The sequence below is a fragment of the Emydura macquarii genome, unplaced genomic scaffold, assembly GCF_026122565.2.
Source record: "Emydura macquarii macquarii isolate MOO-44397 ecotype Brisbane River unplaced genomic scaffold, CSIRO-AGI_Emac_v2 contig_2846, whole genome shotgun sequence".
NCBI classification, from domain to species: domain Eukaryota; kingdom Metazoa; phylum Chordata; order Testudines; family Chelidae; genus Emydura; species Emydura macquarii.
The window spans coordinates 957,169-983,953 of record NW_027132983.1 but is presented as its reverse complement, the minus strand read 5'-3'; the positions used below and the strand labels follow the sequence as shown (position 1 = coordinate 983,953).

The 26,785-nt window shown below is 45.4% G+C and overlaps 1 protein-coding gene across 1 annotated transcript in view; it reads right to left on the bottom strand.

Annotated features, from left to right (window-relative positions):
- The window catches only part of DOCK3 (dedicator of cytokinesis 3), a 460,968-nt gene that overhangs the window by 123,512 nt on the left and 310,671 nt on the right, over positions 1–26,785 (bottom strand). The window contains 2 exon segments of the mRNA XM_067568165.1: positions 4,719–4,843; positions 22,509–22,634. Coding sequence (XP_067424266.1) covers positions 4,719–4,843; positions 22,509–22,634 — 251 coding nt within the window.

The following is a 26,785-nucleotide window of genomic DNA, read 5'->3' as shown; positions in this document are numbered from 1 at the left end:
TGCCAAATCTATAACTCAATCCACCTGTAATATTGGCATGCATAGCTGAATCATGGGCCATACTTTGGTTCTAAATCAGATGAATTGAGTATATCCACTACTCTCTGACCATCCTCAGTTCAACAGGATGGGCCACTTTAATATTGACCCATATTTTCTTTATTATTTATATTACAATAGCACCTAGAGGCTACAACTGAGATTTGGGCTTCATTGTACTAGGTACTGTACAAACAGATACCATAGCAAGAGACAATTTTTGCTCCCAAAGAATTTACAATCCAAACATAATAATTTAAGTGGACACATCCTCAAAACGGAGAAATTGTATGCTCAATGCACAAAGAAGCTCATGTGTTTTTAAACTTCAGACCAAATATTTAACTGAAACATGTACGGTCAGATTCTCAACTGGTATAAATCAACACAGCTTGGCTAATATCAATGGAAATATTTCAATTTACACCATCTGAGGATCTGACCCAAAATTCATAAGGATGTTACCTAATTTGTATAGCATTTTAAATGTTTTAATAGCTGTTAAAAATTAACTGATTAATAACTGAGGATTCCTAAACTGGAAACACTGTGGAATATGGACTATAGGATCTGACAAACTAGTAAAAAATAAGCAAAACATCCACCCTAGCGCAATAGCAGCTCACAAGAGAAAGCAGAACTCTGTTCCCTTTAATCTGAATATGTGTATACTTTATTACTTCAGAGTAGTGGCACAAAACATAACAAATTTAACTTCTACTGAACTGAACTTAGACCAACTTCAAAATGCCAAATGCCAATAGACAGAAATAATCACTACGACATAACAGAAACACACTATATGGAATTCAACACGGAGACTAATCCTGTCTCATCTCTTTTTTCACTGTAGTGTTTTTTGCTTGATGTAAAAATTTGCCAATTGATCTGCCAAAGTAAAAGCAAATGAGACCAACCATCTGGGATTACTGTTAATTTAATGGGATAATTTATCATTGCACATTAATATCCTTGTCCTTGTAGAAGACAATTGACCCTATTAAGTGTATATTGCTGTTGTGAATCTATAGAAAAGCCGTGAAAAATAGAAAACTTCGGCTCCTCAAACGTTAGGGTTTCCAGTTTGTGTTTCAGCCTCCAAAATACTGTAAAGTTTAGGCAAAGAAAGTTTATATTCAAGGTCTTCCTTTTAATTTAGGTGAAGATCTCTGAGAATGATGAGCTCCATCAGTTTTAACAGTCTCATCTCTGTAACGGATTTTAAGATGTCTAGGCATCCATTTGCCAAAATCCTACATGGGTTCATTACCCTAGGCGTTTTCAGTATGATGCTAGATTCGTATTGTTTCACCTTTTATTTTCAGAATCATTGTTTTTGTTTCAAACTATTAACAAAATTTCAAGGTATTTTACTTTACACTTCATACATGTGGTCTAGCTAGTCATTTTGGCCACTCAGAGCAAGCGGGTTTTTAATCGTATGCTTGTGAGGTCATTTCTAATGAGGAGAGTAGCAGATATCCCTCAAGGTCAGAATAGGATTTTGATATCAAACAGAAGGAGGAGCTGCTGCTGCAAAGATGTTCTTAGCCAGAAAACTTCAGCTACAATAATTCAACATAATAGAAAAGAAAATGCAAAAGAATGCATTAAAGATTAATATTTTTTTATTGTAAACATTAATAGTAAGGAGTTTCTGGAAGAATTGCTTGATCTAGTATCTTCAGTGTTTATATTTGTTTTCCCAGAAGGATCACCTGAGTTACTTGAGGCTGCTGACCCAGTGGGATATAGCCATTTTCTCCCCCAAGTTTATGTTGTTTAATTATAGGGTGAGTTTAATAACTTTTAGTGCTTAATGGAGGGGAGAGAGTGATAGCAATTCCCTGTTCTAAACTTACAGTAATTGAGCAGAACTGTGCAAGTTCCTCTGACACAGCCAAAGCACCACAATTCTGATTTGAAATATATTTTGCTGTTCCTGGCCTATGGCCCATTCTGAGCAGAGATTGCCGGTTGTGATAAGGGGTGCCAAATTACAAAGTAGTGTGAGAAAATTTCCACTAAAATTAGCTCAAAACCACCAAACTTGTTGACTTGAGACACAATTCAAATTTGAATACAGTGTCTTCTACAAAGTTCAGTGGGACCACACAACAATAATGACATCTCAATATGTCCCTAAAGGCCCAATTCTGTCATCCTTACTCATATTTTTGTATGCAGTGTTGTAGCTGTGATGGTACGAGGATATTGGAGAGACAACATAGGTGAGGTAATATCTTTTATTGGACCAACTTCTACTGGTGAGAGAGACAAGCCTTCAAGCTTACAAAGTCAGAGCTCTTCTTTAGATCTGGGAAACTAACTCACTCAGAGTGTCACAGCTAAATACAAGGTGGAACCGATTGTTTAGCATAAGTAGTTCACACACATTTCAAGGGACCATTCAAGGTGAAGTGGTCTGTTAACACCCTTCCAGTCATAGGGAGGAAAGGGAAGAGGTGTAGGGAAGAGCAGGTGGGAGGGTAGGGCGAGGGGTTATTAGTGGGCTATAGATTGTTGTAATAAGCCATAAAGTTATGATAAAGTGTTGTGTAGGTTTCCTTGAGGATAAAGTGTTGTGTAGGTTTCCTTGAGGATGAAGACTGAATAGATCAGATATAGAGCAATCATTTTTCACAAAGTGTTCACCCACAGGTAATGTGGTGTTCACTTTTTACAATGTGATCGCTCTGTATCTGACCTATTCAGTCTTCATCCCCAAGGAAACCTACACAACACTTTCAAAAGACGAGCCGGGGTGCTTAAATTCATAACTTTTGCTAAACACGAGAAATCGTGGACTGAATAGAGACATTGGATTTACCTATTACCCACTAACAAGCCCCCAACTGCTTTTTCCCACCCCACCTTCCTTTCCTCCCTATGACTGGAAGGGTGTCAATGGATCACTTCACCTTGATTGGTCCATTGAAATGTGTGTGAACTACTTATGCTAAACAATCTGTTCCACCTCTTATATAGCTGTGACACTCTAAGTGAGTTTCCCAGACCTAAAGAGGAGTTCTATGTAAGCTGGACATCTTGTCTGTCTCATGAATAGAAGTTGGCCCAATTACTTCACCCTTTTTGTCTTACTAATATCCTTACTCATATAGAGTAGTAATTTACCCCAAAAGAAATCCCACTGAAATGGGAATTGCTCCCAGATTATAGCACTACACAAAATGAGTAAAGATGGCAGAACTGTTCTCTTTGCAGAGCAGTCTTATTCACTTGTCAAAGCTTCAGAATGGCAGGCTCAGTTGCTCCGATTTCTTTTCAAAACACATTGTTTTTGGTTGAGAGAACCCCTCATTCACTGCAAGGCATCTCCAAAGCCACAAAATTATTGCCATGGATTCTTCTGAGTCTTAGTCTCCCCTGTCTTTCACTATCTAGCTCACCTATATTTCTTTTCTCATCCTCATCCATGCAAAAAATAAGACAGATGCCTAAATGCATAATGTCTACATAACCAGGATCTAAAGACTGAACAGTAATTCCTCCACCTTCAAACTAAGGCTGCTGAAATGTCCACCAGCCAAGAGCAGAAACTTTCTCCTTCAGAGCGCTCCTTTCCACCCTAAACAGCAAGTTAGCAGCACAAAGCATATACCTGCAAAGCTGAGATCATGTTCTTCACAACACTTCACTTTTTGCTGGTAACAGAGAAAACAGACTACAGTTTGAACTCTGACCCCTTGGTATGGTAGCAACAGGTCAGCTCTATGGAAACATTTGTTGTTGAAATAAAAACATTGTCTCTACCACCTTCTCCTATGAATCTGATACTCGATGAACCATTGAAGCTGTGGCACTTTACTCTTATATCACCAGTTGATATTCATCAAGAAGTTCCTATCAGGAAATGTTACTGACATTTTATTTTCCAGCACAACCATGACTTCTTCAGGGCTGATCAGTATTGTAGCAGTTGAGATTTTTGTTTCTGCATCAAAATCATCAGGACTGAAGACTTCTTCACAGCATTTATTATAGTTATGGTAAATTTACAGGTTTCATGATTTTTGATAAAAAATGCCATGATAAATGAGGAGGGGGCTCCAAAGGACCAGAAGGAAGGGTGGGGGAAGAGAGTGAGTCTGCCCCACACACCCTGCAGTGGTGACTCCTTCCCCATGAGGCTGGGCCTGGCTCCCTGTTCTGGGCGTTGTGATGTGGTGCACAGGGTTGCAGTGCCATTCAGGTTTGGCCCAACTGCTCCTCCATCATTGACAGAGGGGCAGCCAGGCCAACCATGAGCAGTGCTGCAATTCTACGCACCAGAGCACAATGCCACTTACTCAAATTTGGCCAGCCGTGCCTTTCTCCACTGCCCTCCCATCACTGACATGGAATTCTTCAGTTTTGATACAGTGTGAGTGAAAAGTTTAACTAAATTAGCTTTTCACTTACCATTTAGTCCAAGTCCCCAAATTCTGAGCTTTAACATTACTTCCCCACTGGCAGAATTGCCCTAAATTAACGCAAGCCTGGTAGTTGGATCTCTTTATTGTAGTATAGAAATAAAGAATGCAAAAAGGCCAAACAGTTGTAGGAACTAATTTTATTCAAAACTTTCCAGGGCATTAGAGAAGGCAAGAGAAGATGTATGTGGAACAAGTGGATTGATACTGATGTAAATTATCACAGAAACAAATTTATTTGCTTACCTTCAGAATCTCTCCATCTGCATAAAGAACATACATGGTCACTTCAATGTTCTTCTGCACACTCTTCCCACCTCTCTCAAAATCCCCCTTCTCTAGCATCAGGTACAAGTCATTACGTATATCACCTAAAGTGAGAGAAAGGAGTCACGTTTAAACACCAAATCAAAGATATGATGCCTTTATGGAGGCAAATGACTGACTTTGTTCTTCACGATTTTGACTGGAGCCCCACTCATTCCAAGCAGCAAGTTAATAAAAAAAAGAACATCTGACCATGAATGCATTAAATCAGAGGGTTGTTAGTAACATTTTTATTAAATCTGAATTTGGAACCAATAATTGCATTATTGGGGGGGAGTGAAGGGAATGGGAAAATAACCTCACATCCTTTTGCTGAGTCATCTGATTTAGAATGATCAGGGTAAATTTAACCAAGGGTCAATAACACTTGATTAGTTGTCTCTAGCATGCTTTAAAAATTAGGGTATTATGTAGCAATTAATAGGAAATTAAATTCAAGCAACTCTTTTCACAACAAAACTAATGTTTATTATTATTGTAACAAAAGCAAAAGCAGTTCGTTGTTTTGGAGACCTGTTTTCAATTCCAACCTCAGGTGAGGTGGAGTGGGGGAGAATTAATACATTTCTTTCTGTTAGATTCCTGGCTAACTTGCAGGCTCCAACCAGGAGTGCTAGGGGGAGAGCACTAGAAATGCCTGCCAATTTCTCATCACCTTGTTTTCAAGTGCTTTCAGAACAGATGATTATATCCAGAAATACAGATGCTAAGGTACTAGGGGTAACAATCTGTCAGCCCATTGTTGCTTTGAATTTGACAGCTGCTAGTCCACTTTTCTAGTATTTACTGCTGGTGTGTGAAACTCAGCTTTCAAATCTAATGCAGTCAACTCTAAAGTATTTATGGTCTGTAACAAAAGGAGACTAGAGAGCGCCCATTTTTCTTTAGGTTATATTTATTTATTTATTTTTCACTGTCACTGGCTTCTAAAGATGCACTTTTTCATCTGCTTTTCTTTCCATATAGCATACTAAAGGACAGCCCATGCTAACACCTTGTGAAAAATGTGTAAGGTTAAAAAACAAAAAAATCAAACCCTTTCAGGCAAATATTGTGTTAAGCAGCCCAAAGAAATTAAATAATGAAGTAATGGAATGGTTATCCAGCAATGCAGAGCCCGTTTGGAAGTATGTTTTTTTCCCACTACAGTACTTGGAGAAGCTGATGCATTTAAATCTGTTTATTAACCAGAAGCACAAAGAAAGAAGCAGCGTTTGTTTTCAGGAAGTGAGGGAAATCTATCATAAATGTACTGTCTTTTTTGTAGTCTACACCCAAACTGAAGTGTTCCTTATCCCCTTTCCTAAATCTAATATGTGGACCAGCACTACAAGCTTTCAGCCTTGTCTTTATCTCTCTTTTTGCTGGTGACAAATATTACTCTCTTTAGCACTGAATATTACATATAGAGCTATATTATTTTGCCTCAACTTCTGTTGGGAGTTGTTTATGAATGGAAATCTGTATGCACAGCTTCCTCCTCGCTCCATTACCCCACTCCTACTGTGCAGCCCCATGAAGTCTACAGCCTGAAGCATCTCACAATTAGAGATCTGAAAATGCCAAGGCTTATTAATGGAGGGGAGGGAGAAGAGACAAATTGTCGCATGGAAACTGTGACAAATACCAAAGAGGCTTGCGAAGGCCCTCTAGCATTTTATCTAGCTTTTCTTACTAAAGTTTAGTGGTCAAACTTAACACCTAGCAAACCACAATGATATGAAAGCGATAATGCAGTTCTAATCAGTCTCATTGCTCAAAATGCAGACTGAGCCATCTATGTGCTTGCTATGGGACTATTAAAGAAATGCAACAATCTGTTGAAATGAAAGAGAGAAGTAGGGCAGAGTTGGTTATTTGCTTTGAAATTGCTCCTGGTCAACCTTAGTGAAAACTGCACCCATTTTCCTCAGCACACTTCATATGGTGAGAAGAATTTATTTAAATTTATAAACTAATTTTCTGGAAATTAATTTTACTAATTATAATTCGTATTTTGGAGCCTCTTGCTGGTGGCCACATCTTGCTCAATACTGACTCTGCAAATACAGAGTTACAGTGACAGATTGCAAATCAGTTTCTAGCCTGGTTTAATCCGATATTTGATATTTACATAGCATTTTAGATTCCAAAATACTTTACATAGGTTTATATAATGGAAATCCATAAGATACAGACACCTTTTTTGGGGTGGAAGACAATATCTTAGGTAACATGAGATTGACATCATAGTGAAAAATAATGAGGGGAGAAGGCATTTTAGTCACGCACACTGGTGCAATTGCTCTGACAAAAAATGGCTTGGGGTCTGTAATGTTAATGTAAAGCATACAGGACCTTTTTAAAAATTAGGTCTTTCCCACAGCAAAGGTTACGAGAGCAAATTTAGGTACTTCAGCACAGAGAAGGGCTGAGGTAACTATCAGGCACTGAATCTAATTACAGGGAGTCTAGTTATTCACCTTAATTAACTGAATTAAGCTCTTCAGTTTAATGGTGAAAATAATTTTACTGTCTTGAAAATATATACTTAAATATTACTCTGGCTTAACACCTCTGCCATTAGCTCCCATAGAATTGGAGTCACATTGCACTGATATGGTAGCTATCATCAGGAGGTCAGTAAGCCCAGATTCACTAAGAGTTGCACAGAAACTACAGCAAGTCTTCAGTCCCACATCAGTTTGTTAACTGCATATATCTATGTTAATTAATTACACTTAGAAAGCCAGACGTGCCATCCTGCAACAAATGTTTAGAAAGAAATCAGAGTGCAGCTTGTATGTGACTAAAAAGGTCTGGTCAATGATTAAAAAATGATCTACGCCAGCTTTAACACAGAATGGCAATGGCATTTCCTTCTGGGGAAATTCTGCGCCACTGTGCATGCACACAATTCATGTTCCCTGCTGATTTTTTTCTCTGCAGAAAATACATTCTGCAGGAGAGGTGCTACAGTTACGCCTTTCACCCATCAGGGTCTGCTGTGGTGCCAGAACAGAGGGCAACTGACTTACCACTTGTAGCAGTCAGCAGCTGACAGGAAGGAGGAGAGACTGTGTTCCTGAGCCACAGTGCCCTACCCTACTCCTACCCGCCAGGTGAGGAGGCAAGGGATGGGGGGAGGAACAGACAGAGCAAGGCAAATGGGACTCCTGGGGGGGGTCAAATAGACTGGGGTTCAGAAGGGCTAGCGGGGGGGGTGACTGGGGTGGTGGCTGAATGGGAGTAGGGGTGCGGAGCCACATGGGGCCATGGGGTGGGAGTGGCTGAGTGGGGGTGCAGGCCCACACAGGGACAGGGTGTGGGGGGTGACTGCATGGGGGTGCAGGGCCATATGGGGGACGTGGACAGTGTATGGGAGCAAAGGGTGGCTGAGTGGGGGTGCAAGGACACATGGGGATGGGGAGGAGTACATGAGGACGGGGGCAGATGTATCTGACTGAATGGCAGAGGCTAGGCGGCAGCCAGGGTCTGCATGGGGAAGGCTCCCCAACTCCCTAGCAATCCCTTCCGCCCCCCAAAAAACGGTTGCATATTTCTGCCATCCACACCCAGCAACCCTCCAGGTTCACTCCCAGGCTCCTTCCCAGCATTACTTGCCTCCACCTCAGCTCCTCCTTTAACCCTGACTCCCCCAAGCCTTTGCACTGCTTCTGAGGGTTGTGGAAAACACGTTCTTCTACTGTAGTTTAAATGAACTATTACTCAAAGGTCTGTATTAATATGTTTAGTAAGGAATCGAATTGTCAAAAACATTTCTTGAATCTTTTTTGTTGTCTGTATTGTTACAGACGTACTTGTTGACAGGTATTTTGAAATACATTACCAAAATAATTAAAATGGGCATGATTATATTGTGTTATTCGGACAAATAAAATATGCAGAATTTCTCAGAATTTTAAAAAATAGTGTGCAGAATTTTTAATTTTTTGGCACAGAATTTCCCCAGGAATAGACATTTCAAATCAAAAAGTCTGGCTACGAGAATTCTTGTTCCTTAAGTCAGATCTTTCACACTATTTGTAAGACAAAAATAAACAACCAACCAAAAAAGGACTTTTCTGACATACCAGCTAATTTATTCTTCTGTGTGACCAACGTGTAAACTGCAATGGCTCCCTGAAGCAGTAATAATTGATATTTCTCTACTCATGGTTTTGGGAAGAACAGTGTAGCTTGGATAGTTTAATACTTCATATCTTTATAAGGAGAATATTGCAGAGTAGAAAATGGGATTAGTTGTGGCCTCACACCTTTAAAGCAGAAATAATACTGCCATAAGGCTGGTTTACCCCTACCTAAGTAGTTATATTTCAAAACATTTGGATGACATTTTATACTAAGGTGTCTTCATTTTGGGTGGCTGTCAAGGTTGAAATGAAATATCTAACAGCAATTTTCAATAGCATAGAATTAGTGTTTCTGCTTGTGTTACTTCTCTCAACAAAAATAGTTCTAATTTCCAAAGTTAGCTGTTAACTAAGTGTCTGAAGTTTGTAGCATTCACCCAGCCAGTAGCTGCAATTTATTTCCTCTGTGAAATGTCTTGAAATGCTTTTGAGTGTGAAAAATGCCACATAAAACCAAATTATATTCTTCTGTAATTTATCAGAAAAACATACCTAATGGCTCCTTCCTCCCTCCACTGCAGGTGTTGGGGTTTTTTTTGTTTTGTTTTTTTTCTCGTTCATGAAGCCTCAAGTTCAGAAGACAAATCCTGATTCAGCTATAAACCTAGCTAGTGTGACAGGGCCAGACCAGACGGCTACGAAAGGGTGCTGGAAGGCATATATATTAGCCCCAGGCTCCATAAAGCCCTATTCCCTGGGTAACCCAGCTGGAGGCTATTTCAAGGTAATTGGGGCAATTAGGCCACCTGGAGCCTATCAAAGTAACTGCCCCAGCAGTTAAAAGCCTCAAATCCAGGCAGGCCAAAAGGGCTGAAAGGGAGTTAATAGCCAGAGTAGAGAAAGCAGATCAGAGCAAAGGGGAGCAGAGCCGCCCTGCCCTGCCCTGCCCTGCCCTGCCCTGCCGCAGAAGCTAGAGCTTGGGACTACCATCCATTGCTGCCACCAAACCGGAGACAGAAAGGGTCTAGCTGGGGAAGGCAGAACAACCCTTCACATCGGTACCAGGGAGCAGGACACAAGCATTGGGGCCGTGGACAGGCGACCCAGGGAAGATAGTCGGTCTCAGGGACTAAGCAGTGTGAGACCACTCCTTGCAGGGGCCCTGGGTCAGGGCCAAGGGTAGAGGGCGGGACCGGGCCTCCCTCCCCCTGCTCCCCTCCCAGCCGCACCACCAACGTGGCCGGAAAAGTGCAGGACCCACAGGGTGGAGTAGGCCCACCCCGCCACACTAGCTTTGGCAACTTCACTTATATGAAAATGAAATCCTCTGCCTTCTAACCTAAAAATGCCATGAAAAGCTGCTATAACTATGTATTGGTTTTCTATTTGCCTAAAAGTATCAGAAATTGAGAAATGCACTGCAGCACGTTTGAAAATTGCTAGTGCTCATCGTTTGTTTTAAAGGCTTCAAGCTGAAAATATCTTTAAAATATGACCAGTTGAGAGAGAACTTAGTAGCTGGCATCTATTAAAGTAAGGAGGAGATTTTTGCTAAAGGGATTTTCATGTTCTCTGTTAAAAGGCTTTACCATGATGTTCTGGCCACGTAGTAATCCTACTTTATAGTAACAGTCTGTATTTATGTAGCACTTTCCATTAAAGGATCTCAGAAATGTTTATCTAACCCTTACAATGACCCTTTGAGGAAAAACAAGGTTACTTACCAGTAACTGATGTTCTTCGAGATGTGTTGCTCATGTCCATTCCACTATAGGTGAGTGCACGCCTCCATGCACGGTTCCTGGAACTTTTTTCTCCTTAGCAAATCTCGTAGGGCCGGCTCTGGCGCCCCCTGGAGCCCCATGCACCTTCTTCAGTATATGAGGCACTGCTGGCCCTACGCCCCCTCAGTCCCTTCTTTCTGCCAACTCTGGCAGCGGGGACTGGGAGTGGAATGGACATGAGCAACACATCAGCTACTGGTAAGTGATCTTGTTTTCTTCTTTGAGTGCTTTCTCATGTCCATTCCACTATAGATGACTAACAAGCAACACCTTGAAAATGGGTAGGAGTTACTGGTGAGCTGCCCTCAGCACTGCTCTGCCGAATCCCACGTCCTCTCTTGCCTGCTGGAGAATGGCGTAGTAGGACATGAAGGTATGCACCGATGACCAGGTGGCACCTTTGCAGATGTCCTGCAGGGGCACTCTCTCCAGCAAGGCTGTAGACGGGGCTTTAGCTCTGGTTGAGTGCGCTGTGATGGTTCCAGGTACGTGACCTGTGTGGAAGGTTTCCTGCTGCCAACCAGGACTTGTTGGACCTGCACCGAGCAGGCTCTCTCTCCCTCCGTCAGCCACAGAGTATCCAGGCTGTGAGGTGCAGAGAGTCCAGGTCCGGGTGCAACAGGCGACCATGGTCCTGGGAGAGAAGGTCGTGCCGTCTCGGGAGCTCCAGGGGTGGGGCGATGGAGAGGTCCAGCAGCATGCTGAACCAATGCTGTCTCGGCCAGGCCGGAGCGATGAGTATAACATCCGCCATGTCCCTTTTTATTTTCAGCAGGACCTTGAACAGGAGCGGAATGGGCGGAAACGCGTACATGAGGGTCCCCGTCCAGTCGATGAGGAACGCGTCGGAAATCGACCCAGTCTCGCGACCCCAGAGTGAGCAGAACCTCGGACACTTCGTGTTCCAGGTCAATGCGAATAGGTCTAGTTGGGGAACACCCCACTTCTGTAAGATCATAGCCAACATCTCTGGATGCAACAACCAGTCATAGCAGGGTAGAAACAACTTCTTGAGGCAATCCACCTTGTCGTTCCTCACTCCCAGGAGGTGAGAGGCAGTTAAGTGGAAATCATGCCTTACGGCAAAGTCCCACAGATGGGTAGTTTCCTTGCACAGGGCCGAGGAGTGCGCTCCCCGCCGCCTGTTTATTTAAAACATGGCTGCGGTGTTGTCCATCAGCTCCTACACCGCTCTGCCTGTCAGGAATCGGAGGAACACCTTGCACGCTAGGCAAATGGCCCTCAGCTCCTTCATGTTGATGTGCAGGAGCCTGACCAGAGCCCCTGAGTGCCTAGGTTGGCGCTGATGTGGGCTCCCCATCCTATGTCCGATGCGTCAGAAATTAGAGTGACCAACGGGACCAGTTCCCTGAACAGAACGCCCTTCATCACTATCCTGAGAGTCCACCACCAGTTTAGGGAGGCTAAGACGGGCGAGGGAACTGTGACCACCCGGTGCAATGGGTGTCTGCTCGGCACATATTCTGAGGCCAATCATACCTGGAGTGGTCTGAGCCTCAGGCGAGCTAGTCTCACCACATACGTGCCGGCCGCCATGTGGCCTAACAGCTGTAGGCAGTGCCTGGCTGTTGTCATGGAGCACCGGTGCAGCTGGGAGATGATAAAGACCATCGCCTCGAAATGTGGCTGAGGCAGGAAGGCTCTGGCCTGGGAAGTGTCCAGGGTGGCCCCAATGAATTCTATGCATTGCACTGGGGTTAGTGTGGACTTCTGCTCGTTTATGAGCAGTCCCAGCCTGCTGCACGTGGAGCAAGTGAGGGTCACGCTCTCCTGCACTTGGGACTTGGACCTGCCCCTGATCAGGCAATCGTCCAGATACGGAAGAATTTGCACACCTCCTTGTCTCAGGTGGGCAGCCACTACCGCCATGCACGTGGTGAACACCCTTGGAGCCAAAGACAGGCCAAAGGGCAAGGCTGTGAACTAGTAGTGGGAGCCTGTCACCGTGAAACAGAGAAAACGTCTGTGGCTGGGGAGGATAGACACATGAAAGTATGCGTCCTTGAGGTCGAGGGCAGCATACCAGTCTCCTGGATCCAGGGAAGGGATTATGGAGGCTAGGGAGACCATGCGGAACCTGAGTCATTTGACATATTTGTTTAGACGACGCAGGTCTAATATTGGTCTCAGACCCCCCTTCGCCTTGGGGATGAGGAAGCACCTCGAATATAACCCCTTCTGCCTTGAGGGACCATTTCCACCGCTCCTATGTTGAGGAGGGTGTCCACTTTCCGCAAGAGGAGCTGCTCGTGAAAGGGGTCCCTGGAGAGGGACGTAGAGGGACGGTTGTTTGGGGAGAGGTACATGTAAACTGTAGAGCACAGCCCCATGAGACTATCCCAAAGACCCAACAATCAGAAGTGATCTTTGCCCATTCGGAATAGAAGGGCCTTAACCTGTTTAGGAAGGGGTGGGGCGGATCCAGGAGAGCAATCAGGGCACCACCCTCAGACACACCATCAAAACTGTCTCCTCTGGTTACCCGACCCCCTGGGGGGGGCCCTGCTGGGCGGCTGAGAATGAGCTGGGGGGCTGATTTCTCCTTCTAACCCCCTTATTCCTGTCTCTATTCCTACAGAGTTGAAAAGGCCTGGGCAGAAGCCTTGGCTGCTGCTGCACCTAGGGCCGTGACTGACACCTGGAAGCCTGGGGCGTGTATAGGCCCAGGGAGCAAAGCGTGGCCTTGGAGTCCTTCAGACCGTGCAGCTTCGCATTGGTCCGGTCGGAGAATAGGGCCAACCCATCAAAGAGGAGGTCCTTAAATGATTGCTGCACCTCCTGGGACAGGCCCAAGGATTGCAGCCATGGGCACCTTCTCATGGAGACGGTGGAAGCTATGGCCCTACCCGCTGAGTCAGCAGCGTCACAGGACGTCTGGAGTGCTGCCCTAGCCACCGTGGTTCCTTCCTCCACAATGGTGTTAAAGTCTGTGGCCTGGTCCTGGGGCAGGGCCTCAGCGAACTGTCTGAGGGAATCCCACAAGTTGAAATTGTATCTCCTCAGGAGGGCCTGATGGTTGGCAATCCTGAACTGCAGGCTTGCTGTGGAATAAATCTTTCTCCCAAACAAATCCAGATTTTTGTTGTCTTTGTTCTTGGGAGTGGATCCTGGCTGACCTTGCCTGTCATGCTGGTTAGCCGCATCTACCACCAAGGTTCCTAGGGCAGTGTGAGTGAACAGATACTCAAACCCTTTGGCCGGGACATAATACTTTCTCTCAGCCACCTTTGATGTAGGGGCGATCGAGGAAGGGGTTTGCCACAGGGCCTTTACAATTTTAATGACCCTTTCGTAGACTAGGAGGGCCATCTCGCTGGGGCAGCTGCCGCCAGCACGTTAAAGAGGCTATCTTTGGCCTCTTCTAACTCTTCCACCTCCAGTCCCAAGTTGGAGGCCACCCTCTTGAGTAGCTCCTGGTGCGACCTGAAATCCTCCAGTGGCGCCGAGTGGTCCCTGAAGACTGCCTCATTTGGTGAAGAGGAAGAGGACTGCTGGTGAAGGGTTGCACCTGTTGAGGGTCCCTCCATGGAGTCCAACTCCCCGTACGAGGAGTGGTGTCTATGGGCCCTCTCCTGTGCCGGAGGCACAGACTGCACCCCTGATGACAGGATGGATTAGGGCCCCGGTCCCATCTGGATACCCCATGGGGCCCAATATGGCCATAGCTGTGGCCATTGACCATGGGGCCAACATGGGGCTGAGTGCACCACAGGCTGTGATGCTTTGTGGGCGCATTGGCGCTCCCAATGGCTATCCCCACTGGGAGACCCTGAGTCACTAGATCGGTGGTGCTGTGCACATCCTCGGTCCCGGGCATGCCCTCTCGATGCCTCCGAACGGTGCCGATGAACGGAGGTGCACGCCCAAAAGCTAGAGGTACTGGAGCGTCATCTCGGTACCGATGATTTTTGGTACCACTTGCCGTGCAGCCCTGCAGACCCTTTTGGTGACCGAGGTCGGCACCACTCCGAGCTCCTCTGTGCCGAACCGGACTCCGGCGACCAGGTTCCACGTCGTGGACTGCACAGTGCTGGGTCCTCCGATGGCAATCAAGTTCTGCACTGCGTGGGCACAGGGGAACTGGGACGGGAGCTGTCCGAGCGCCGCCTGGCAGACCTAGACAGGTTCCACTTCCTGGCCTGTGCTGCCTCCGGTGCTGGGGATTGATGTCAACGCTGAGAGGGAGACTCCGCACCGAGTTGAAGCAGGCCGGCTCGACGACACCGACCTGGAGCGACTGCTGGGGGAGCGTCTCTGCTCTACCCCCAGTGGTTGTCCGGCAGGAGATCTTCCTTCCTGTACTGGGGATCTCCTCCAGCCTTCAGGGGAACCCAACGTGGGTTTCCTCCGTGACACCAGCCCCTTCTCCCTCGGCCAGGGGGGTGGGGGGGGGGCACGGAGCTGGCGTAGGCAAGGCCAACAAGGCTCTTGCTGCCTGAAAAGTTTTCAGTGTCGACAGCATCGGCAGGGGCACTCTCCCACTCCCAGGAGTCGGGGGGAGCCTCCCTGACCGGAGATGCAGGCACTGGAGAAGACTCAAAGGGCCGGGTCCAGTGCATCTCCATGCTCGACCCTGCCCATACCGATGGCGCAGGGGAGTGTCCGTGCTCCGCACGTGCCCTCTTCCTCCTCGGTGACAGTGATGGTGTGCAGTGCCGAGTCGAGGCTGGTGCCGGCGGTGCACTTTGCACCGAGGTCACACTCGGTGCCGAGGTGGAGTGGGGCAGCCCACATGCCGGTCAGAGCGCTGCCTCCATCAGCAGGGCTTTTAACTGGATTTCTCGGTCCTTCCGAGTCCTCAGTTTAAAAACCCTGCAGAGCTTGCACTTTTCTTTTCTGTGTGCCTCTCTCCCCCAAGCACTTAAGGCAGCGGTCGTGGGGGTCACTGAGCGGGAAGGCTTTCTCGCGGGAGGCACACGACTTGAATCCCTGCGACTGGGGTATAGCCTGGCCGCTCTAAGTCCCTGCAGGGACTTGCCTTATCTCTAGCTACTCTTTTTAACAACACTCAACAGCTACTTAACTAACTAAACTACTTAAAATAACAAAAAAGTTCAAAGAAGGGGAATAGTACTTGCTGAGAGCAAGGCTAGTTCCAGCAATCGTCACGGGCGGAAAGAAGGAACTGAGGGGGTGTGGGGCTGGCAGTGCCTCATATACCACAGCATGTGCGTGGGACTCAAGGGGGCGCCGGAGCCAGCCCTACGGGATCTGCTAAGGGGAAAAATGTTCCAGGAACCATGCACGGAGGCGTGCACTCGCTTATAGTGGAATGGACATGAGCAAGCACTCGAAGAAGAAGGAATGATTATTATCCCTATTTTACAAATGGGAAAAATGAGGTAAACAGGTTCAGGTCATACAACAAGCTAGAGACAGAGCTTTAAATAAAACCCTTAAGTCTTGACTCTCAACATCTGTTTACAAAGTAGTCAGCTTTTTCCAGCTTTACAGCCTTCTAAAATGGACTTAATACATCAATGTCCATTTGGGAAAAAAGGCAGCTCAGTCCAGTTGCTATTTGTACCTTAGATGTGTCCAGCTTTCTGAGTAATTTGGGAATATTTCAGTAACAAGGAGCATTTACCCAGGGAGTCTTTACAGGACTTTTTAAGAAAAAGTCCAGTCTCTCATGGCCTGCAAAGCCAGAGGATCAAGGACTATCTATATATTAAAAACTAACATGTGTCTGTTTCTGCCCAACGGTTGAAATGGCCCTATTTATGTAAGGTCTGATCCTTTGAGTTATTGAGCACACTTCACGGCATCTTAAGTCACTGGAGCTCAGCAATAGGAAGCATTTTGCAGGATTGGGCCTCTATTCTCTATAAAAGAATGCCTGGTGCTCATGGAGAGAAGGTGGGATAGGATGAGCATTCAAAATATATTTGTTTTTCAGATCCCTGGTTCTGAAATAAAAAAACAGAGAAACAATCAATCCAGACCACACACCACATGTAAAAAATAGGGTTCAGATCCTCAGCTGGTATAAATCAGCATATCTCAGTTGATGTCAATGGACTTATATCTGTTTAAATCAGCTGAGGAGCCGGGTCTAAGTTTCTAAGGGACTCAGTCCACCAAGTCAGCAAACTTTCATAAATTTATGTTATAAAATTTAAAGCATTAATATTATGGAAAGCATGTACCATGTGCATTATCTATACCGAGTCTAGGTTTTTATAGTATTGATGGCCAAGCTCTCCCGATGCATGAGAGCATCATATTAAACCAGAAACTTGCTTACCAGACATTTTCTTGTTGGACAGCTCCACTGCCATCTGTCCTGCAAAACCTCAGCTTCTGCAGTAGTTTCACAAGATATTACACTGTAATGAGTTGAAAAGGCTCACAACTAGTTTCTGATCTTAGACAGTCTGATTTTGCCACCCTGAAATCCATGAATAGTCCAATTGAAATAAACAGAACTACTGACTTAGTATGGTAATTTTCAAAATACATAAGGATGACAGAATCAGGCTGTGGTTAGCAGTATGATCATAAATTGTGTATCTTTTGAGCCTCACTTCATTTTTCTTGTAACAAATCACATGTACATGATGTATAGGGCATCAAGCCGAAGTTTCTCTTATACTATATCATGCTATTTCTGATTTATGACTATTCCCTTGTTCTTCCAATCAGGACTGAAAACCTGTTAAGGATCCATTGGGCCTGATTCCCATTTACACTATGGCCTCTTTTCACTGTTTTGGCAGTGAAAGAATCCTTAAAGTTGGTGTAAATAGAACTTTTCATACCATAAATGAGTATCAGTCCTATTCTTTCCTAAAAATGTGCATGAGACTATATTAATGTTAACAGAAACAATGTGAAAGTAGAAAGGGGACAGACAACATCTATTATTATTTATTCTTTGTATTACAGTATCACTTGTGGAATTAGTACATGCATTTTAACCCTTGATGTTCACTCTGGCTTTCGGTGAAGAAAATGGTCAGGCTGTATTTCCCTCTGCCTCTGAAGAGAACCAGGGAAAGATAGAATATCCCATTAATCTGCTTTCTGATAAAAGATTTTTGGGCCTGTATATCCAAGGTATTTATAAATAGATTTATAGAGCCAGCAGAATATACCTGCATAAATATTGGTTTTTAGTGCCATGGTTTTGCTCCCAGATTAAATATGGAGAAAGTTGACCTCTCTATTCCCTCTCCTTCAACAAGATTTCTCTTTTAAACTGATTGCATGATTCTATCTTTAGGGTGGGCAAGGCACACTAGTGGATAGTCCTGCCTATGCCCTTGCATCAATAAATGATTGGTTTCATTATCCCTCCTGTGTAGATATGGATATTCAAGGACAGAAAAGACACCTAAGTGGTTCCAGAAACTTCCTTGACAGCCTGTTCCATTTTTTTTTTTCTGTTTTTATAGATAAACAGATTCTTCTAATATTTTATCTGCTCCATCTTAAACCTTGATTATTTTTTTTGACTAATGAAAATTGGTTTTCATTATCTTTGTAACACTTATTTACAAATTTTTAGACAATTATGCCTTTTTTTAAGTCTTGTTAACCCTCTTCCCATAATTGTGTTCTGAACAGCTGACAAGCCCTGCTATATCCTGTTATTAATGTTTCTCTTGCCATGACTTAGTGAACATTCAAAGTACTGATACCCAAAGCTTTCTCAGCAGTGATACTGACTGATCCTGTTATACCCAGCAACTCTGACTGGAATACATTAGTGCAAAGGAAGATTGATAATGCACTGATAATGCCCATCTGTTACCAAAGCTTCCCTGCAATGTTATTATGGTTTGTTACTTTTACCAATCCCCAACATTCCATGAAAAAAACATGAAGATGTGAAAAAGCAAGCAATAAGCAGACATTACACAGAAAGGCAGAAACTTACACCCAACTATCTTCATCTCTGCATCAGAAAGAAAGGGGAGAGAATGAAGGAAAAGTAAAGAGAGGAACCAGGAAAATTAGACAGAGGAGGGAGAGAGAGAGAGAAAGAGAAACATCACTCACAAGTAAAAGATGAAGCATGCACTTTTCATCAGAGGATCAAAGTAAAAGACAGAATACTTATCAGCACATAGGGAAGGGAAGGGATGTCCTTTGGGAAACTGACAAACGCCATGCCTATGCAACAGATTTCTGATCAGCAAGTTCTGTATACAAATAAAGTTGCAATCCAAAAGGGAAGCAGCACATGCCTCATTACTTTTATCTCTGGGGAAAGGTAAAATTGTCAGGATTAAATGGACGTTCTTAAATCCAATACCAATTTCAAAAGAAACTCCATATGGCTGGTTTGACTGAATCCCTTCTGATTCACAAGGACATAGAAGAGCAATAAATTCACCAGGATGCTCTTCTCAGATGACAACACAATGAAAATCTCAGAACTTCTAAGTTTAAAATGGAAACAGACATGGTTGTCCTAATAAGCTTTAGCAATGCTCTGCATAGCTATGAAGGACATATATGCAGGACTTGACAGGTTCCAGTACCTCTGTTCCCTAAGGATTGCTGGATATCAGTCAAGATGTTTGGTTGATGGGGGAGGAGGAGCTTAACTAAAAGAATCCTCACCACTGCCATTAAAAAAGCGAGGGAGGGAGAATGGAAACCGGGAGAAAAGTAGTTCCCTTAGAATTTTAATGTTTAGATGTCTCGGGGCAAAGGGAACTTGCTGACTCCTCATAAAGAAAGGAAGAGAAAAGAATGTTAAAAACTGATAAGGAAATTTCATCTGAAATGTGTTTGAATACATTAAAGTTATTTGCTATCTGTTGACAGTTTTTAGATGAACAGTCTGATCAGTGTATTTGAGCAACATTAGGTGACACAGCCTCTACATGGTTATTAATCCTCTTTTGTCCGTCACCTTTAGAAAACATGCATCCATTTGCAAAGTATGATTCTGATATAAATCTTTGTTCTAACTACTGATGGTTTCAGATAGAAGAAACCTTGTTTTTAATAAGAGAGCAACAGCTCTGAAGTAAAGTGAGGAGGAAGCAGACTGAAGGAGTGTTAACAAATAAGTGGATGTGCCTGAGAGCTACCAAAAGCACGCAAAAGGTTTTGACTTGGTAACCAGTAAAGTCTTTTCTAAATCACTGAAAATACAAATAAAATTGTTAGGAAATGAAGACTTTTGAATTTGGCAGTGATAACACTGGAACCAGATATTATGCAATCTTTATTCTCATAGTTCTCCTAATTCAATCCTGATTTATACTATCCCTAGCACTCTAATACTGGATCTCTTCTAAACAAACTCCAACAACTGTGTCAAACTCATGAGATGGATAAATATCTGCTATGGACTGGATGAGATCAAACACAAATTTACCTTGTAAAAACATAGATCTCCAGAGTTGAAGGGGCACTAACCTGCCACACTGAAATTCTTTTATTTTTTTAGTATACCAATTTTGCTGGTGGGGAGTTGTCCAGGTAGTCAAGTGTTTACATCATGCATAACTTCACTTATGATTGTTGGTCATGTGCTCCTTTATATTTACTATTTATCTAGGAGGGAATGTGTGCGAACTCCTCTGAGAAGGGCACTGGTTATCAGGGGGTGTCCAATGTGCTTTTCTCCATATCTGAAATACCTGAGCCAATTTTTTCAAATGTGAGTGCCTAAAGTCAGGCACCTAATTCCCACATTTAGGCACCTAAATAAGAGGCCTAATTTTCAGATATGCAGAACATCTGCAGCCACCATTGGACTTAACAGAGTTCTGGTCTTCAGCACCTCTAAAAAAGAAACAGTCATTTACTATAATAACTGTGGTCCTTCAAGATGACTGCCCATGTAGGCCCAAACTCTGGGGAGATGCACACGCCTGGGGAACAAGTTTGGACCTTTTAGTTATCACTGTCTGATGAGGCTTTGGTTGCACCCAACCTCCTCCACTCACTGATAACTGCTCCTCTGTATCTTTCTTTAAATTCAGGAATCCTTAATAAGAGACTCCAAAGTGGCAAGGGGAATGTGAATCCATATAGACAGTCATCTCAAAGAACTACAGTTACTCTGGTATGTAAATGTTTTTTCTCCTTTAAGGATTGACCATATGGATTCCCTCTTGAGGGAGATTAACAAGCAGCAGTCTCTGAGGAAAGACGATGCAGGACAGGCTCTCTTGAATTGAGCACTAGATGCCAAGTTAAGGGAGGACAGTAGAATAAAGATGGATATGGAGCTGAAAGTTACAGCCTTGCATATCTTAATGATGGAAACACTGTGAAGACATACTGTAGAACCTGCTTTAATTTTAGTTCAATATGCCTGATGTCTCCAGGTGGCTGAACACCGGCAAAGTCACAATAATGTACCCATAACCTTAGACATTTGGACAGCTTTTGTGTTGAGATGGACTGACTGCTAGACTTATCCCCATAAGCCACAAAGAGTCTACAAGATTTGCAGACTGGGTTGTTACTATTAGAAAGGGAACCTCGTAGGCTTAGACTCCCTCATACCCCTTGGAAAGCAAACTGCTTAAAAGAGGAGAGGCATGGAGGAGTCAGGGCAACACTCACTTTATGACAGCCCCCGAAGCAGGCTGGTGCCCCAAGAAGAGCGAAAACAATGGGGGAAGCATTGAGGCCATTAAGCTATTCTTTGAACCTGGTACACATTTAGTAATCTGAAGGAACAAAGGGGCAGTTCCACATACCCAAGAGTGGGGATACACATGAGCTATTCATGGAGGAGAATCAGGCCAATTATTCAGGTGTCAAAATATGGATTTAAGCACTGAATTTTCAAAAATTTTGGCCCTGATGTCAAGTACAGTAGTCCACTGAGCAGGAGTTATGATTTTATTCTGATATAAAACCTCTTGCATAGCAGACCACAGAGTGATATGCTACCATCATGCCATTGGGCCTGGCTTGTAGAACACAGGTTTAGAATACAGTTAAATAAGTGAAATTATTTGGCACGTTCTTAGGCCAAAAAATGTCTTTGGTAAATTCACAAAAAAAAAAAAAAAAGACATTCAGATTAAATGTTTGTCAACTAATTCCATTTCTTTAGCTTTATTCAGATTTATAAATGATTTTTGTGATGGATAAAACAGTTTTAATTTGAAATGGTGTCTTCTTAAATTCCCATGTAATTATCAAAATATAGAATTTGAAGGTTAACATCCATATGTCCTCATCCTCCTCCCTCCCTCTACCTCTCATTCTCCTTCTCCCCCTCCTGCTCCACACAAATACAATGCAATTTTAAAGCAAAATGTTAGTTTCCATTATCAAATTCTGTTTTTCAAATGATTAATTTTTTCTCTAGTAATTTGTTTCGCTTTAAAAAGTGTGAACCTGCTATACACACCCCTATCTTAAGGAAAGAAGTCCTGGTACTTTCAAGAGAGTTAAAATATATATAGTTCTAAACTTCTGATCATATCATTTACACTAGATTTTCTAAAAATACTTCCCACCTAACCTATGTTGAGCTTTTCACTATGGTTTCTATAAAGACTGCCTGGTGAGGTTGCACCAGCCATAAATGTTAATTCATCAGCACAGTCTTTCCAGGCCAGGGGGTGGAAGGGGCAGATTGGGTGACGGAATGGGGGTTGGGCCTTGGGCAGAAGAGGCCGGGCAGGGACCTAGCAGAAAGGGAGAGGCAGGGGGCTAGCCTCCCTGAAGGGGGAGTACACGCATTGCCCATGCTTTAGTGCAATCTGGAATTTGTAATCTGGAAATTTCCAAGGCATCTCTTACATTATTGTCCATCCTTAAGTGAAAAACCATCCCAGTTATTAGTGCTTAAGAAAGACTGAACAATAGCACCTGCATTTTATAGTTAGGAGTGATCTGCCTACCTGGCATTATGACATCGGGGAAACCGAGTTTTCTGGTAACAGACACACCCCTGTTAAAGATCATGGGGTTCTCCCTTCGAATCTGCTCCATGTCCCCACGAAGAAGCTGTAGAGAAATTATAAGTCCTGCAAGAAACAAAGACGTTTATTTTTCTAGATCCGAGAGTTACAACTCAGTCCATATCAAGCACACGTGGGATATAATGTACATACAATAAAACAAGCCAACAAGATAATACAAAAATAATTTTTTATTTGAATAATATCATGTATCTAAATCTGAAGTAATGCTGGAGAAAAACAAGGTTATTACCAGTATCTGTTGTTCTTTGATATGTGTTCCTCATGTCCATTCCAATATAGGTGAGTACATGCCATCATGCATGGGTTCCCGGAGCTTTTTTCCCCTTAACAGATCCCGTAGGGTCGGCTCTGGTGCCCCCTGGAGTCCCACGCGCATGCTGTGGTATATGAAGCACTGCCGACCCTACAGCCCCTCAGTCCTTTCTTTCTGCCAACTCCGACAGTGGGGACGGAGGGTGGGTGTGGAATGGACATGAGCAACACATCTCGAAGAACAACAGTTACTGGTAAGTAACCTTGTTTTCTCCTTCGAGTTATTGCTCATGTCCATTCCAATATAGGTGATTAAAAAGCAATACCTTGGAGGTGGGTAGGAGTTACCAGTGAGCTGCCCTCAGCACGGCTCTGCCGAAATCCGCGTCCTCTTTCGCCAGCTGAACAATGGCATAGTGGGATGTGAAGGTGTGTACCGATGACCAGGTGGCGGCTTTGCAGATTTCCTGCAGGGGCACTATCTCCAGGAAAGTTGCAGAGGATGCCTGAGTCCTGGTTGAGTGCGCTGTGATAACACCTAGAAGTGGCGCATTCACTTGCTCATAGCAGCACTTGATGCAGGAGGTGATCCATGCAGATGCGCTGGGTGGAGACAGGTGATCCTTTCATCCGGTCCGCCACTGTGAAGAAGAGCTGCGTCGATTTCCAGAACGGCTTCGTCCTCTCGATGTAGTAGGCCAGGGCTCGTCTCACATCTAGTGAGTGCCATCTCCGCTCCTTCTCCGAACTGTGTGGGGTTTGGGAAAAAACCCAGGGAGGAAACTATCTTGGTTATAATGAAATTGGGAGACGACCTTGTGCAGGAAGGCTGGGTGAGGTCTCAACTGAACTTTATCCTTATAGAATACTGTATACGGGGGCTCCGAGGTCAAGGCTCTAATCTCGGAGAACCTCCAAGCCAAGGTAATGGCCACCAGGAAGGCTACCTTCCATGTAAGGATGAGCAAAGGGCATGAAGCCATGGGCTCAAAGGGGGGCTCGGTAAGTCTAGAGAGGATCAGGTTGAGATCTCAGGGAGGCACCGGGTCACGGATCTGTGGATAAAACCTCTCCACCCCCTTGAGGAACCTGACCGACATGCAGTGGGAGAACAGGGATCTCCCCTCTAGCAGCTGAAGGAAGGCCGAAATGGCCGCCAAGTGAACCTTCAACGAGGTTAGTGCCAGACTCTGGAGCTTTAGCTGGAGCAGGTACTCCAGGATCGCCTGGATAGGAGAGAGGCTTGGTGGAATACCCCGGGACTCCGCCCAGCAGGTAAACCGCTTCTACTTAGCCCGATACACGACCAGTGTTGAAGGTTTTCTGCTGCCCAGCACAATTTGCTGGATCTGCGCCAAGCAGGCTCTTTCTCCCTCCATCAGCCACAGAGCCTCCAGGTCCTGAGGTGCAGGGAGTCCAGGTCCGGGTGCAGTAGGCGACCACAGTCCTGGGAAAGCAAGTCATGTTGTGTCGGGAGCTCCATGGGCGGGGCGATCGACAAGTCCAGCAACATACAGAACCAATGCTGTCTCAGCCAAGCTGGGGCGATGAGTATCATATCTGCCCTGTCCCTCTTGATTTTCAAGAGAATCTTGGGCAAGAGCAGAATGCGGGGGAACGCGTACATGAGGGTCCATTCATCCATTCGATGAGGAACGCATCTGATATCAAGCCTGGCTCGTGACCCCGGAGCGAGCAAAACTTCGGGCACTTCTTGTCCCAGGACAACGCAAACAAGTCCAGGTGGGGAACACCCCACTTGCGGAAGATGGAAGTCACTACCTCTGGGTGCCACGACCAGTCGTGGTGGGGTAGAAACGACCTGCTGAGGCTATCTTCCCCGTCATTTCTCACCCCTGGGAGGTGAGAGGCAGACAAATGAAAGTTGTGCCTCACTGCAAAGTCCCACAGGCACATGGCTTCCTGGCAGAGGGCCGAGGAGCGCGCGCCCCCCTGCCTATTTATATAAAACATGGCTGTGGTGTTGTCCATCAGCACCTGCACCACCCTGCCTGCCAGGAATCGGAGGAACACCTTGCATGCTTGTCTGACGGCCCTGAGCTCTTTTACATTGATGTGCAGGCGCCTCTCCTCCCCGTTCCAGAGCCCCTGAGTGCCCATGTTGGCGCTGATGTGGACTCCCCACTCAACATCCGAGGCATTGGAGATCAGGGTGACCGATGGGGCTATATCAACAGTGCCCTGGGGGTCCGCCACCAGTTCAGGGAAGCTAGGACGGATGGGGGGACCATGACCACCCTGTTTAAGGGGTGTCTGCTCGGCACGTATGCTGAAGCCAACCAAGCCTGGAGCGGCCTGAGCCTGAGGCGAGCTAGCTGCACTATGTACGTGCATGCTGCCATGTGGCCTAACAGCTGAAGGCAGTGCCTGGCTGTTGTCATGGGGCACTGGTGCAGCTGGGCGATAATCACAGCGATAGCCTCGAACCAAGGTTGCGGGAGGAAGGCTCTGGCCTGGGAAGCGTCCAGGGTGGCCCCGATGAACTCTGTGCGCTGCACCGGGGTTACAGTTGATTTCTGCTCGTTTATGAGCAGACCCAGCCTACTGCATGTGGCACATGTGAGGGTCACACTGTCCTACACATGGGACCTGGACCTGCCCCTGATTAACCAATCATCCAGGTAAGGGAAAATATGCACACCTCTGCGCTTCAGGTGGGCAGCCACTACCACCATACATTTGGTGAATACCCTGGGGGCCAAAGAGTGGCCAAAGGGAGGGCTGTAAATTGGTAATGGAAACCAGCCACCATAAATCAAAGGAAATGCCTGTGGCTGGGAAGGATAGATACATGGAAGAATGCGTCTTTCAGGTCGAGGGCGGCATACCAATATCCTGGATCTAAAGCAGGGATAATGGAGGCTAGGGAGACCATGTGAAACCTCAGTCACCTGATGTATTTGTTTAGACGGTGCAGGTCTAATATAGGTCTTAGACCCCACTTCGCTTTGGGGATGAGGAAATACCTGGAATAGAATCCTCTCCCTCTCATTTTTGGAGACCATTTCCACCACCCCATGTCAAGGAGGGGTGACTACCTCCTGCAAGAGGAGTTGCTCATGAGAGGGGTCTCTGAAGAGGGATGGAGAGGGAGGGTTGTTGGGGCGGGAGGGGAGACGTAAATTGCAGGGCATATCCCTTGAGAACTATCCCGAGGACCCAACGGTCCGATGTAATGCTTGCCCATTCGTTGTAGAAGGACCTTAATTTGTCCAGGAAAGGACGGGGCAGATCTAGAGAGACAGTAGGGGTACCACCCTTGGGTGCAACATCAAAATTGCCTCCTCTTATTGCCCGAGCCCTTGGGGGGCCCTTGCTGGGAGGCTGGGAATGAGCTAGGGGGCCAATTTCGTCTTCCGAACCCCGTTTCTGTCCCTGCCCCTATTGGGCTGAAAGGGCCTAGGCGGTGGTCTAGGTTGTTGCTGAACCTGGGGCCGTGACTGCCGCCTCAAAGCCTGGGGCGTATACAGGCCCAAGGAGCGAAGTGTGGCCCTTGATTCTTTAAGGCCGTGCAGCTTCATGTCAGTTTTGTCAGAAAGCAGGCCTGACCTGTCAAAGGAGAGGTCCTGAATGGACTGCTGCACCTCCTGGGAGAGCCCCAAGTATTGCAGCCACGAGCACCGCCTCATGGTGATGGCGGAGGCCATGGCCCTGCTCGCTGACTCTGCGGCGTCACTAGAGGTTTGAAGCGCCGCCCTAGCCACTGTGATCCCCTCATCAAGGACCGTGGCGAAGTCTGCGGCCTGGTCTTGGGGCAACGCCTCAGCAAACCACCTGAGGGAGTCCCATAGATTAAAGTTATACCTGCCCAGCAGGGCCTGGTGGTTAGCAATTCAAAACTGCAGTGCCGCAGTCGAATAAACCTTTCTCCCAAACAAGTCCAGTTTTTTGTTGTCCTTGTTTTTGGGAGTGGACCCCTG